The following is a 13,604-nucleotide window of genomic DNA, read 5'->3' on the forward strand; positions in this document are numbered from 1 at the left end:
CTGAACGAAAGAGCGCAGGCGCTTTTCAGTCTTCCTTCCTTTGCGGTGCAGTGCATTATAAGGCAGTTGAAGGTGTTTCTCTGGTATTCTTACGTAAAAATGGTAGATTTATCGACTTTTTTGTTCGTCCTAGCTGGACTTTACGTATGTCAAGCAAAAGTTGTTGATCTCACGAGCGACAATTTTGACTCGGTAAGTAAGCTTATGTATTGGCAAGATATAAAGTATTTGACTAGATTGCGCCTTCCAAATTGACAATGCTCGGTGCATGGTGTCAAACGTTGATTGGACGGAACCTTTTTGCCTTTAGAATCCTGCATTATATCTCTTTTCTTCTCAGTATTGTTGTTAAGATCAAAGTTTAAGTATGCCACTCGTCTCTTGTCCGTTTTCCTTCATCTTGACTACAAATAAGCGTTCATTTACGCACGCTTGGAAGAATATTAATTAAGCTTAATTTTCTTTGCGCACACGGTTGCATCAGACCTGCCAATTTTTCCCTTGTTAAAATTGTCAAGAAAGTTTGAGCCATCATCCACAGACTCCACAAAGTTAAAATTAACATCAGCAAAGGTCTGATTCCATATTTAACTAAGTCATTTTCTAAAACTGATGTTATTTTGTTCCTCTAGGTGGTAAATGGTGATAAATTTGCGTTTGTGGAATTCTATGCCCCTTGTGAGTACAAAAGATATATAGTTGTATATTTCAGAGCTGTAGTAGTCAATATCTTGATATGTTTTATAGCACAGAGTAGCATAAATAATAGTAATGAAGGCATAAATTATGTGCTCTCCCAGAAAATGTCCATAGCCCCCAAGGATCAAACATGACTGGGAATCCTGAGGGAGGAGATCCAAGGGAGGGGGGGGGGGGGGGTACTCCGCTACATACCGGTAAGCTATATAAAAGTATATGCAGCACCAAAGGGTGTGTTTTTTGAGGTATTGTGGTCTGAAAGAGGGTATCAATTTTAATCATTTTGGTCTAAAACTCTGAAAAGGAATATGGATTCTAGAACACCATGAAAACTATCTGGAAAAATAATTATTGCAACCCAAGAAAATTCCAAATTCATAAATTTCAAATCTCTAAAAATAATCCTTTGCTCTTTGCAAAACAAATTCTGCCTCAGGCATTGTTTCACTAGCAAAAAGCAAAACATTCATGCACATTCAAATGAAATTTCAGCTGTTTTTATTGTACAATATTATTATAATACAAAACTTTGCCTCTCTAAAGAATCATAATGTGATAAAAAGGGAGGCTTGTTGTCTGATTATCAATGAGTTCCAGTAGGTGTTCAATTGCAGAACTACCTACCGCTCTGAATTGTTTGAGAAAAATATCTCTAAAATTTGGTTACACAATCATGAATATATATACAGTATATATGAATACTTCAACTCATAAACAGTATCAAAAGCAAACAGATTTTGTTGTCAACCATTCTACATTCTATCCCTTAAGGGTGTGGTCATTGCAAGGCCCTTGCACCAACTTATGACCAACTAGGAGAAGCATTTGCCAAATCAGATGACGTAGTCATCGCCAAGGTTGATGCCGATGGCGATAAAGAGTTAGGTACAAGATTCGGTGTCACTGGCTTTCCTACCCTGAAGTACTTTCCTAAAGGAAGCACAAGTGCTGAAGAGTAAGTAACTTTTTTGTTTATTCATGTATTTACTATTTTTCCTAACATACTGTTAATACTTTCATGGCATAAATGTATTTTGTGGTTTTCTAATTTTTTTTTTAATTGAAAAAAAGTTTGATAGCTGAGTTTAATTGTTTGTCTCATGATTGAGTCACATATTACACTCATGGTCAGTAGATGAGCTTGGGGGTTGGTGCCTGAAAGACTGGTGGCCCCACAGGTGAAGTGAACAAATGTGGCCCCTTTTTTGGCCACTTGCATAAGCGTAGAGGTTCACGTAGGGTTGTTAGGCTGTACAAGTACATTGTGAAACCATGGCAACCCTGTGAGCAGCAACTACCCAGCACCATCACACTGAACGATCAGTGGAATTATAACAGCAAGTTACAGCTGAGAATACAAATAAAAAATACTTACCATATGCACCACAAAACCATACTTACCCAAGGGTGGGAGGGACTGGGAGCAACAAACTTGGATAGCACAAGCTCCGGCAAGTGAACAGATGTGAAATGAACTGGCACAAACATGTGAGCTGTAAGAACCCGGGTTTTCTTACAAATTGGAGTGCCCCCCCACATGCCCCGGCCATGTGGGCACCGCTGACCCGCACTTGCTTCGATTTTAACTTTGCTAAATTTACATTTAGCCACATGATGTGGATTGCGACGGTTTGACCAATATACTGCTGGCCTTCATGAATCAGGCGATGGTGTTGACTTATTGCGTAACAGTATAAGTAGCACCTTGGTTTGTTGATTGGTGTGTTTCGATCCTCTTTTAGGCTGTTGTTGATTGGAGGATTTCAATCCTTGTTGTTCAAAGTAGAAATTGTTCCCTCGGCAGTCTACCTTAGTACCGATCAGCTTCTGTGTTGTTTGATCATGGGCATCCAGGCTTCTGGAATTTCAATTCCATTATCTCTGTTGATGTTGTCAGGGTGAAGTCTTATGTGAATAGCCTCTTTAACCCTGTGGGTGTACCAATGTGGGTCTTGGTCAATAAACCCAAACTCAACGTATGGTAGCACCACAGTAGATGTAATTCGAGGCGCAGGTTCTTTTGTGGCTGTTTGTTTCTTTGTTTTCGTATTGTTTTTCATAAACGAAAATGGATAACCGTTAGAAACAAGAACTGTTGAGAAGTGTTTCTTTTCTTTAGAGATAACTGATGGTTTAGTTATGAGGTGTTTCGATCTATCATACAGGTGCTTGACAGTACCGCGTTTTACAGATTGTGGGTGGTGTGAATAAGCTACATGTAGGTACTGATCAGTGTCTGTAGGCTGTCCGTAAACACTGGTAGAGAGGTAGCCATCCCAATCTCTAGTTACCAACATGTCAAAAAAGGGTATTGTGTTGTTGGTCTCAGTTTCAGGTGTTGGTCTCGGTTTCCAGTTTTCTACAACTGTCAAACAAAGCATGATTCCTTCGCCAGGAACTCTCCAATTTCCACCGTTTTAAATGTCGAGTGCTTCTTAGAAGTTATTCTTTCGATTTACTGCTTTTACCACGGAAAGTGCCATGTCACGCATCAGTGACGTCGTAAACAAAATTATGCAAATTTATGGTGAAATGAACATTTTTAGATCTTGTCAGCTTTCATAGAGGTTTCAAAGGGAAAAAATGTCTCATTTTGAATTCACAATTTAGAACTGGTAATTTATGGGAAAGCAAAAGGACGTGGTCAATAAATTTTCATCAACTGTTTAATACATACCGTGTAGAATTTATTGAAATGCATGTGAACCATGAATGCGACTTAATAACTTTCTTACCGGAGTACTTACAGGATCAAAACCTTTTTGGTTTGTTCAGTGAATAATGAAGCATAATACAGAAAACTAGCTTTCATTGAAATAATTCTTATTTAGCAAGAGTTAGTCATATTTCAAATTATTTTTACTTGAAGATTGCGTGGACTGAACTCTTGCATGACGTACCAGGCTGCACATGGCGTGCTTCTATGAACTTTGAACAAAAATACTCGCCTCAGTATAAAGCTTACTCTTGGCTTTATATTTGCTGATGCAGTATCTTTTTTGCTGCTTGTGTGATCATGGATATCCATGGTGCAATCCAACCTGACTTGCACGTGATTCAAAGTTGCAGCCAATAAAAATCACACAATTTTTTCAGGACGGGGACGGGATACGGGAAAGTTAAAAAAACAAAGCAATTTTTGACCCCCAAGAATACAAAAGGAATGAGCTACCGAATTTAAGACGCTGGCTGACTACGTCATCTCGCGTAATAAACCACAACCAAACTGTAGCTGACAACAATGATGAAAGAGTCAAATCATTGGGCTTTGCTTTCACGCACATTTTTACCTTTCTTCCTTTCTTCGTCATCCTAGTCATCATAAGATTATGATTGTTATAATATTATTTTGTGTTCCCTATGATAAAGATTACAACCCAGGCATTGAATCATCAACTTACATGTAACCCTTTGACCTCAAACTTACACAATGTGCTGCTAATTCCTTTGTTAATTTGATCTAATCTTTGATCTGTTATTGTTGAAGGTATTCAGGTGGAAGGGATATCAAAGATTTTGTGTCATTTATTGAAGGCAAATCTGGTAAGAGGCATATTTTCTTTTTTACTTTGTGGAATTTATTTGTCAGGTGCTTTTGAAGAAACCACCGTTATGAACAATACAAGTGAATAAATTGATTGATTGATTGATTGATTGATTGGTTAATTAATGAGATCACTTTTAATTATTATATGCTATTCTGAAGTATGATTTCCTTCATATTCACCAGGTGCCAAAGCTATTCAAGCTATTTTCAAGACTAATGTAGTAGATTTGGATACTTCAAACTTCGACTCAGTTGCTTTGGACAAGACAAAGGATGTTTTGGTTGAGTTCTATGCCCCATGTAAGTCTGTATAATTTATATTTCACTGTCCTTAAACATGACCTCCGTTAGTTTTATTAACAGACCACAGTTTTATCAATTATTACATTTTAGCTGTTGCCGTCTTCTTTGTATAGTCGTTTTTGTAGTCCCAGGCTTAAAGTATGTTTTTTGGGTTACCTCCAGAGGTACTCATCTTTTCCCATCCTGGGCCCAGTTGTTCAAAGCCCAATTAAGCTAATCCTGGGTTAACGTAAACTTTGATTCAAGTTTAATTGCTAGTCAATGAAGGCTCTTCAAAAACATTTTTGTCCCTCAGTATTCACTTGTAATTTTCTTTACCACTACTTAAAAATTAGCTTTTAAAAACATTTTTAATACATGAGATGAAAACCTTGATTAGTTTTTAATCGTGGATTAGCGTTAATCAGCTTTCGAACAACTGGGCCCTGGATGTCATTTTAAAAATGTTCTTAAAAAGATTACCCTTGGCAGTGTTTGTAGCACAAATGCTAGTGGGGCCGAGTATTAAACTTCACAAAAAAAATAATTTAAATTGAAAATAACATGGTTAAAAATCCCAACTGGCAGGAGGCAGAACAGTCGGCTATTTACAAGCGTAACTGAGGAGTTGAACTCGGGGCTACCGAGAAACAACTCCATCTAGCGGTCAGAGCAGGACTTGAACCTGACACCTCCAGATCTCAAGTCCAGCGCCTTGATCACTCAACCAGGCTGCCTCGCTAATTATACTTTTTCATACAATCGCTAACAAATATCAACCATATGAAAAAGAGGTACCAGAGGTTAGCCCTATCAAGGGTATTTCCCAAATAAAATAAAAGAAAGGAGAAAAGAAAACCAGTAAATATAAACAAAATATTAAAATACATCATAATTTATATCAAAATACCCATAATATTCTATAATTTATTAAAACTCTCAATATATAAACATCATCATAAAGTATGCCTACTGTACTGGTGAATGTTTCTTAACTTCCCTTTTAAATTCTTAGCTCTTTACCTCTGCTACAGTATTTCCTAAGGCAAATCATTTTTAATTACTGATTAATAATTCTAACAAAGAACGAATATTTATAGGAATTAATTCTCTCAGACTTAACTCTTAACTAAGGCAATGGTTTGAACACATTGGATGGAAGTCCCTAGAATATGTAAATAATGGAGGATCGAGGCCTCTTGTAGCATCCAGATAGTGAATTCAGTATTCTAGTACAAGCGCAAGAAAAAACAAAAGAGAGCCTGATGTTTGATTGAAGCCTGTTTGTTTTGGTTTCAACAGAGAACATAAGAACTTATTCCTACTTTCCTTGAGTTGCTTCAGTCCTTTCAAGGCCAAACACACACACACGCACACACGCATTTGCGATGAGGTTCTCCAGTGCGTGTGCGTGTGCTTAGTAAAAGCAATTATAATGAGTTAATTCATCAAATTCAAGTATTTAGGTACAGAGCTATTAAATTTCTTATATTTTAAAGCAGTCTGCTTTCCAAGTTGCCATTTTTCCATTTTAACTTTTTTGTTTTGGTTGTTTATCCTGTGTTCAGGGTGTGGACACTGCAAGAGGCTTGCTCCGGTATATGAACAAGTTGGTAAAGCATTCAGGAATGAGCCAAATGTAAGTTTAGCAATGCCAGTAGGAATATTCCTTGTGACTTGAGATGGATTATCCATCCCTAGTTACACAATTTATTTGCCATTTGGTCATCTGGCTAGTCTCCTACACAGCCGTTCTTTGTGTTGTCACACAACGGAGGAGCACTGTGTTATGACTAGTCTCCTATGCAGCCATTCTTTGTGTCATCTGTCTTGATTTAGTTACATTCATTTTGTGCTTTTGAATAAGTCATTGTTACAGAACAAAACCCATTGCATCACATCTGACTAATCACAACAAAGGCTTTTTAATACTATCAAAAGATTACTACCCTCTCTGCAACATTGTTTACCCTCAGTAAGTAAACATAACTCAATCCCAATCACTTTTCATTAATGTGTGACAATGTTTCACCACAGTCCCTTTCCTCGTGTTGTGATTATGATATGTATATTCTGTGGTGTCCTCTGCCTCATTCTTGGTTATCTATAGCATCCCTTGTGTGAGAGTATGAATGAAAAGATTGAAAGACATTGAGTACTCACAATACAGTTACACTCACGATACTATTACTTGCACTATTTACACTATCAAGCTATCAAGTCAAGGAGCAATATTCAATTTGCCATTACATTTTTATGTTGGATTTAAGTTCAGAAATATTAGTAAGAATTCTTAAAGAAAAACTTACATGTGTAAACATGAATGAAAAGATTATTTAATATGAACTTTTTTTCAGTGTGTTGTGGCCAAAGTAGATGCTGATTCAGAAAAGGATATAGGAGAAAAGTAAGTAGCCATTGTTTTGTGACTTGTAATCAGTTAATAAATTTCAATACAATACAGTCACATGACATGTCCTTCTTTTGTTGCTGTGCATATGTTCTGCATATCTCGAGATACTCGGGTTTCGTATGGGTGGTGACTACTGATACAGGGATATTTTTGCGCGGTTTAAAACTATGAACTTGAACTGAACTGAACTGTGGAAAAAGCAGAACTTAGCAAATGCTCTTTAGGGTAACCATGCATTTTTCAGAGACAATAAAGCTTCAATTTGATAAAAAAAATGCCATACATTGCTTTGTATTTTGGCACTTTTTAGAATTATTGTTCTGAGTTATCTCTAAAAAAATGCGTGGTTACTTCCAATTTTCTTTTTGAATTCCAATAGCCCTTGCTAAGATCCGCTTTTCCTGCATAGTAATAAACTGCGCAAAAATACCTCTGTATTAGTAGGCACCGTCCTTAATTAGTCCCTGAGTGGCTCAATCACTGTCACTGAGCTCCCCCAAGGTAGTAATTTTTAATAACCACTGGATGAATATAGTTATGAGTTCTTTTCATACAACTTGTGCCTGGGTGGGGAGAGACAATGTGAAACAAAGTTTGTTGACTAAAGTGTAAGGTTTGGACCATAGGATTCACTCTGACAATAAAACCACACATTCGTCTTTACTCCCCACCAACTCAGCACCTGCAGTTTCTTTAGAAACTAAACCCCTTAACCTCTAGATCACCCTCCTAGTTTGTCTCTGGTAAGATAGGTAATACTTCAGAGTAGTTTTGGAGCAAAACAAGTTTATGTTTGTGACTGAATCCTTCCAACTTGTAACTGCTTAGTAAAGGTATCAGGCCTTCATAAGGGTTGCCAGAAGTCAGTAGAGCTCGTTGGTTGTTTTAAAGTTTCAGCTCAATCATGTTGTCAATGTTTTCATTCCAAAGATTTTAGGTGGGGGCCACAACCCTCTTAATTTTTTCATCTTAAAGCTAATTGAACACACTTTCCAACATTCAAGAGTCTTGCCTTATTGTATTTCATTATCTCCTGATTTTCATTGAGGGGATAAAATTATAACCGTGATGGGAGTTCTTGCATTCTTCATTTGTTCATTCCTTCAATCTTGTTCACATTATAGTGCTACAACATATTCTGTTGATCAGTGGTCGACAATTTAATAATAAAAATGCTTTCCTCTATTATTTTGTTATTTTAGGTATGGAGTCAGTGGCTTTCCTACCATTAAATTCTTCCCCAAAGACAACAAAGATGGAGAAGAGGTATAAGTTATGTTCAATGTTAAGAAAGGGGGAATTCCTGTTTATTGGTGTAATGGCTGCCCTCAGGGTGCATGGAAGGTGTAGTAAATTCTATCTTCTGTCTCAGTACAGTGGAGGCCGTGACGAGCAAGACTTCATAGATTTCCTGAATGAAAAGTGCAAAACCAACCGAGTCTCTGGAGGAGGAATTAGTGAGGAGGTAATTATATATTTCTCCTAAATGATAAGTGTACTCTTTCAATAAATTACTTCTTTTTTAGTGTTTAAAGGGGGTAATCAGGGCCGGGTTGTTCGAAAGATTAACTTAAATCTACTTTAAAACGTGAATCAAGGTTTTCATCTAGCTCATTAAAAAAGGTTTTAAAGGCTCATTTCAAGCTAAAGGTAAAGAAAAGTCTAATTCAAAACTGAGGGCCAGAAATCTTTTGGAAGAATCATTATTGATTAGTAATTAAACTTAAATCAAAGTCATGTTAATCCAGGATTAGCTTGATTGGGCTTTGAACAACTGGGCCCTGCTCTCCATAAACTGGACCCAGCTTAATAATATCATTGCAACCCCCCACCCCTTTACTGGATCCAGCTTAATTACAACCCCTCCGCATCTCCAAAAAATGAAACTTTTCTTGTTATCTCCTTGTGCAGCACTGCCTTGTTCCTAGTTGCTCCAATTAAATCATTTGTTTCTATTCTTTGTTAGGCCGGAAGGATTGAGAAATTTGATGCATTTGCCAAGGATTTCATGACCAATAAGGTAAATTTTACAGCGCAGTGCTCCATAGCATTGCCATTTAACACACCTTTCTGAATAGCAAATGTTGTTGGCAATAAAACAAAACAAAACAACAACAACACTTTATTGAAAAATAGACAGTTTCAAGGTGTTTATATACCTACCCGCAAATAGCTGAAGCTAGTCGAGGCGGGTAGGTATGTTTATACTAAACTAACTGAATTGAAGGTGGTCAGCTCTTTGACCTTGCAATATTGATTAGTTTGGACAGAGTCACCCTTTTCGTATCTAAAATCCACTTGAAATGCAAAACCTTTTGTTTCCTTGTTCACAAAGTTGTTTTCAAGTGACAGTGAGTTTTTGGTTCTGTCATGTGTCCGCTGTCTTTATTTATCTAGTAGTAGCCTGGCAATGTATTTCAATGGCCTCACTATTTACTCTTCTGAGTTTGTCATCTTCCCTTGTGATGATTGAGGGTGAAGAAACATTCAGGGTATATGGCCACTGTTCTTTGATGTATTCAACTACCACATAAAAAATTTATTAGTAGAGCATCTTATCCTAGACTATTATTTTCCGGAAACATCAATTGATTGATTGAGTTATTGATTGGTTGGTTGATTGATTGATTAATTTGTTTAACTTTTGTATTTCTCCCAATGGTTTTGTTTGTAGGATAAACGTGATGCAATCCTGGAAGAGGCTAAGTCCCTCATGGATGCTCAAGAAAATACTAAGTGGGTAGATTCAATTAACAGATCTTGCATTATACCAGTATGAAAATTTCAAATGTCTTAATCAACTTTTGTCATGTAGCTACATGTACATGGTAAATGGTTTTAAAATTAGATATGTACAGAATGTACACTCAAGATGACAATGAAAATCACATGTTGTTTTAAGAGTTCAGTTACATCTGTACAGCTGAATTGAAATATTGTTATGGTACTAAATGGTAGTCATGCACATCCTTTGGTATCTCTTAACCACTCAGGTTGTCAAAGATCATTTTTTACTTTATGCATTTAGTCGAGAAGGCTGCAAATGGATCGTGATTTTTAAAAGATCATGTTTTTTGTTTTTGCAAACTGTTCATTGTACCTGCATCATGCAAGCACATTAGATAAGCATTGTGTACAATTAGAAATTTAGCCAACCACCCAATGTTATAAAATAGATGATATGTACACAATGAAAAGTCTCGGAAAAAAATTTCGAGCCCCAGCAGGAATCGAACCCATGACCTTCCAGTTACTAGTCTGGATATTGTAACCACTGAGCTAAGGGTGACTTATGTAGTGAGCAGGTCACAGGGTTGGGGTTATTTAAGTCTCTAAGAGACTTATAACCGGAAGATCGGGGGTTCCATTCCTGCTGGGGGCTCGGAATTTTTTTCCAAGAATTTTCATCATGTACATATATTCATTTTAGTGACACTTTATTTTGCTGGGCAAAATCTGACATTTTTCTACCTTCTGAAATCAGCCTGGAGATGTTTTGTTTAGGGTTATTGTTAAAGGCAACATAATTATATGAATGATACCATTTAAGGATCGAGTAAATATTTGATTTTATTACCCTGACTTTGTTTTTGCCAAACTACCCAGGATGGCTACCTACTACACCAAGGTTATGGAGAGGGTTCAGAGTAAGGGAGACTCATTTATCACCACTGAGATTGATCGTTTGGAACGTTTACTGGGTAAGAGTTGATTTGTACTGAACAGAAATATTGTATTATGCTATAAATGACCAAAAAGACATCCATTAATTCTTGTTGGAAATCAAAGGTACACAGACATGTACATGCACTGTGCCATTTTATTTGGAAAATTTTGAGAGGTGTTTACCTGAGAGATTTGCTACCTTAAGTACAATGTAGCGATTAAGAGAGATAAAAGTTCACATCCATTTGAGTGAGGTGTCGACCTTAATGGTATAATTATCTTAAAGGCAGATAAAAACCAGAAGAGACCAACTTGAACTGGTATCTTCGAGAGCTTTCAGCCTTCAAGAGGTGCCTTCCTTACAAAGGTGTCTAACTGAGAGAGGTGCCTTCCTTAGAAAGGTGTCTGGCTGAGAGAGGTGCCTTCCTTAGGGCCAACTTAGACAGTACAACTTTTGCTTACGACTGTCACATGTGATTTCTAGAGCGCGCACTGCTCGTGTCATGCAAAATAACGAACACAACTCTCATCATTCAACTTTGCCTATACCTGAGATTGTCATAGGATTTTCAAAGTTTTTTGTGACATACACAACAGTCGTAAGCGAGTTGTAGGTTTGATTTACACAAAACAGTTTGTGTTGTAGGCCTGTCGTAAGCTTGTCGCATGCGACAAAGTTGTACTGTGTAAATCGCTCTTTAGAAAGGTGACTGTCTTAAGAAGGTTTCTACCTTACAGAGCTGGTTACTAGTGAGGTATGCATGACTTTTGTGTATCCATAGATCAAAGAAGGAAATCAACTAGAGCTGAAGTACTGTAGAGCCCAACCCACCTATTGATCACAGTGAGGTTTACAACATTACTACAATGTAAAAGAAGGGTTCCTTTTCAGTTAAAAAATTAAAGTAAGATCAGCTGTGATGGTTCTCCTTACATGCATCTTGTTTTCTTCTAGACGGTGCCATTAGTGATGCCAAAAAGGATGAATTCAGCATGCGTCGCAACATCTTGAAACAGTTCAAGGTCAAGGCACCCACCGATGAACTGTAGAAAACACAACCCAAGTGGTGCGTGACAGCTGTGTTGTGTCCTTAGCTCAATTCCTTGTGTGAATGTAAAACTTGCACTGCTTTTTTCAACCTGGCAATCCCAATCTTGTCTGACTTAAGCTATTCATTCTTAGAGTCACTCAAATAAATTGAAGAATTAAGATTGCACTCAAATAATTATGGTAATTGATTGGTACAGCTGACAAAATTAATGGAAGATACATGGCTTTTGTCCGGTGTAGGAGCTGTTCCTGTCACGCATTTAATTTAAGAAAAATATGCACTTCACATGGATGGGGCTTTGAATCTGAGAGACTCATGCAAAACAAAAAAACAAAAACATGATCAGTGTGTCAACTGTCTCAGGGTTGTTTTTAAACTGCAGGAAAAAATATTAACCCAGGGCCATAAGCACACTACTCAAATCAATGTATTTCCACAGGAAAAACATAGCAGCAAATGTTAACAGCAGTCTTTTGTTGTTGGGAAAAGTGCATCATGTATGTTTTTCTTGTGGATGATATCTTTGTCCAGATTGCTGTAACTTTAATATGCTTCTGACTACATCCAATGTCACACAAACCACTTCACTGCTCTTTTAAAAAAATAAATTCCAGAGTGAATAAAATTTTATTTGTCATGACTGTTTATATTTACTATGTCGGCATTGTTCGGCAAAAATAACTGAAAAAATTCAAAGAAACTTTGTTTATCATGCAGATAACATGTTAAAAGAAAATGATACTGAACAGCTTTAATATTAATTAATTAATTAATTAATTAATTTAAATAATTAATCACAGCTGACCCTTTGTTAATAGGTTATTGGTTGGGTGACTGTTGTAACAAGGTTTGTTACACAACTGCACATCATTGTTTGTTATAAATCTTGTGGCATCATGAATGCTGATTGGCTATGCTACCATCTACTGTCTAGATAGTGAGTAGGAAAAAGGTGTTTGACTCGCACAGTTGAAACTTCAAAATAACAGGTCAATGAAGTAAAATTTTCATTTCATTTGAGTATTAACCATGGCTTATATTAAAGGAATAATAATATTATGTTAACTATGAATAATTTTATTCCTATGTGCAGATGATGTCGCAAAGAAAAACCTCTGCACCCTCATCAACTATCAAACGATAATAATAATAATAATAATAATAATAATAATAATAATAATAATAATAATAATAATGCTCTTTATTTCTATAGCGCCATTTGTACTAGTAAACCAATAGCGCTTTACACAACAACTTAAACGAAAAAATAAGCATTATGTTACTGAATAAATATATTATGGTAATTCACTAATATAAAAATGGCTATTATGCAAGAAGGGTCTAAAAGGAATGACCAGAATTTATAAAAAGAAATGTCTCTTCTTTTAAAAGTACTACGCATGCAGTAGTTCTAATATGATCAGGTAAATTATTCCATAACTACTGAGAAAGCATGCTTCCCATAGATTTTGAGATTGTGCTCGGGGACTACTAACAGTTCTTTATTGGCAGAGCGAAGGTTTCTGCTGGGCATGTATTTAATTAAAATGGCTGTTAAATATTCAGGTCCTATTTCATAGTAAGCTTTAAAAGTCCAAATTAAAATCTTGAACTCAATTCTTGATTGAACTGAGAGCCAAATTATGCAGTTCTTTATTCACACGATCTTGAGTTCAGAATCTAGTTGTTAACCATTCAACTCGTGACATTCACATGTACATTCTCCTCACTGTCCTCTCTATATTTATTATGATTCTAATTGGGAGAATTTATTTAAAAATCAGGACATTCCATCTTAAGTGATCATTTACACGTACATTATTCTCATTGACTTGTTTGTTTTATCAAGTAGTGGTAACATAATAAGGAATTTAATATTCATCACTATTGGAGCTTAAAGAGTTAAAACTAAAAGTGTTCTGACCAGTAAGTGCCAAAAAAAGTC

The 13,604-nt window shown here is 36.4% G+C and overlaps 1 protein-coding gene across 1 annotated transcript; it reads left to right on the forward strand.

The window, feature by feature from the left end:
* Positions 1-25: 25 nt before the first annotated feature.
* Positions 26-12,287, forward strand: LOC146480410 (uncharacterized). The gene is made up of 13 exons (XM_085109594.1): positions 26-192; positions 633-678; positions 1,471-1,654; positions 4,187-4,242; positions 4,430-4,546; positions 6,097-6,167; positions 6,886-6,935; positions 8,144-8,207; positions 8,314-8,406; positions 8,908-8,961; positions 9,616-9,677; positions 10,548-10,642; positions 11,563-12,287. The coding sequence occupies exons 1-13, from the start codon at positions 100-102 to the stop codon at positions 11,655-11,657; spliced, it is 1,080 nt and encodes a 359-aa protein (XP_084965720.1). The 5' UTR covers positions 26-99; the 3' UTR covers positions 11,658-12,287.
* The last annotated feature ends 1,317 nt before the right edge of the window (positions 12,288-13,604 follow it).

This window comes from Pavona decussata, unplaced genomic scaffold, assembly GCF_977016875.1.
Source record: "Pavona decussata unplaced genomic scaffold, jaPavDecu1.1 SCAFFOLD_53, whole genome shotgun sequence".
NCBI classification, from domain to species: domain Eukaryota; kingdom Metazoa; phylum Cnidaria; class Anthozoa; order Scleractinia; family Agariciidae; genus Pavona; species Pavona decussata.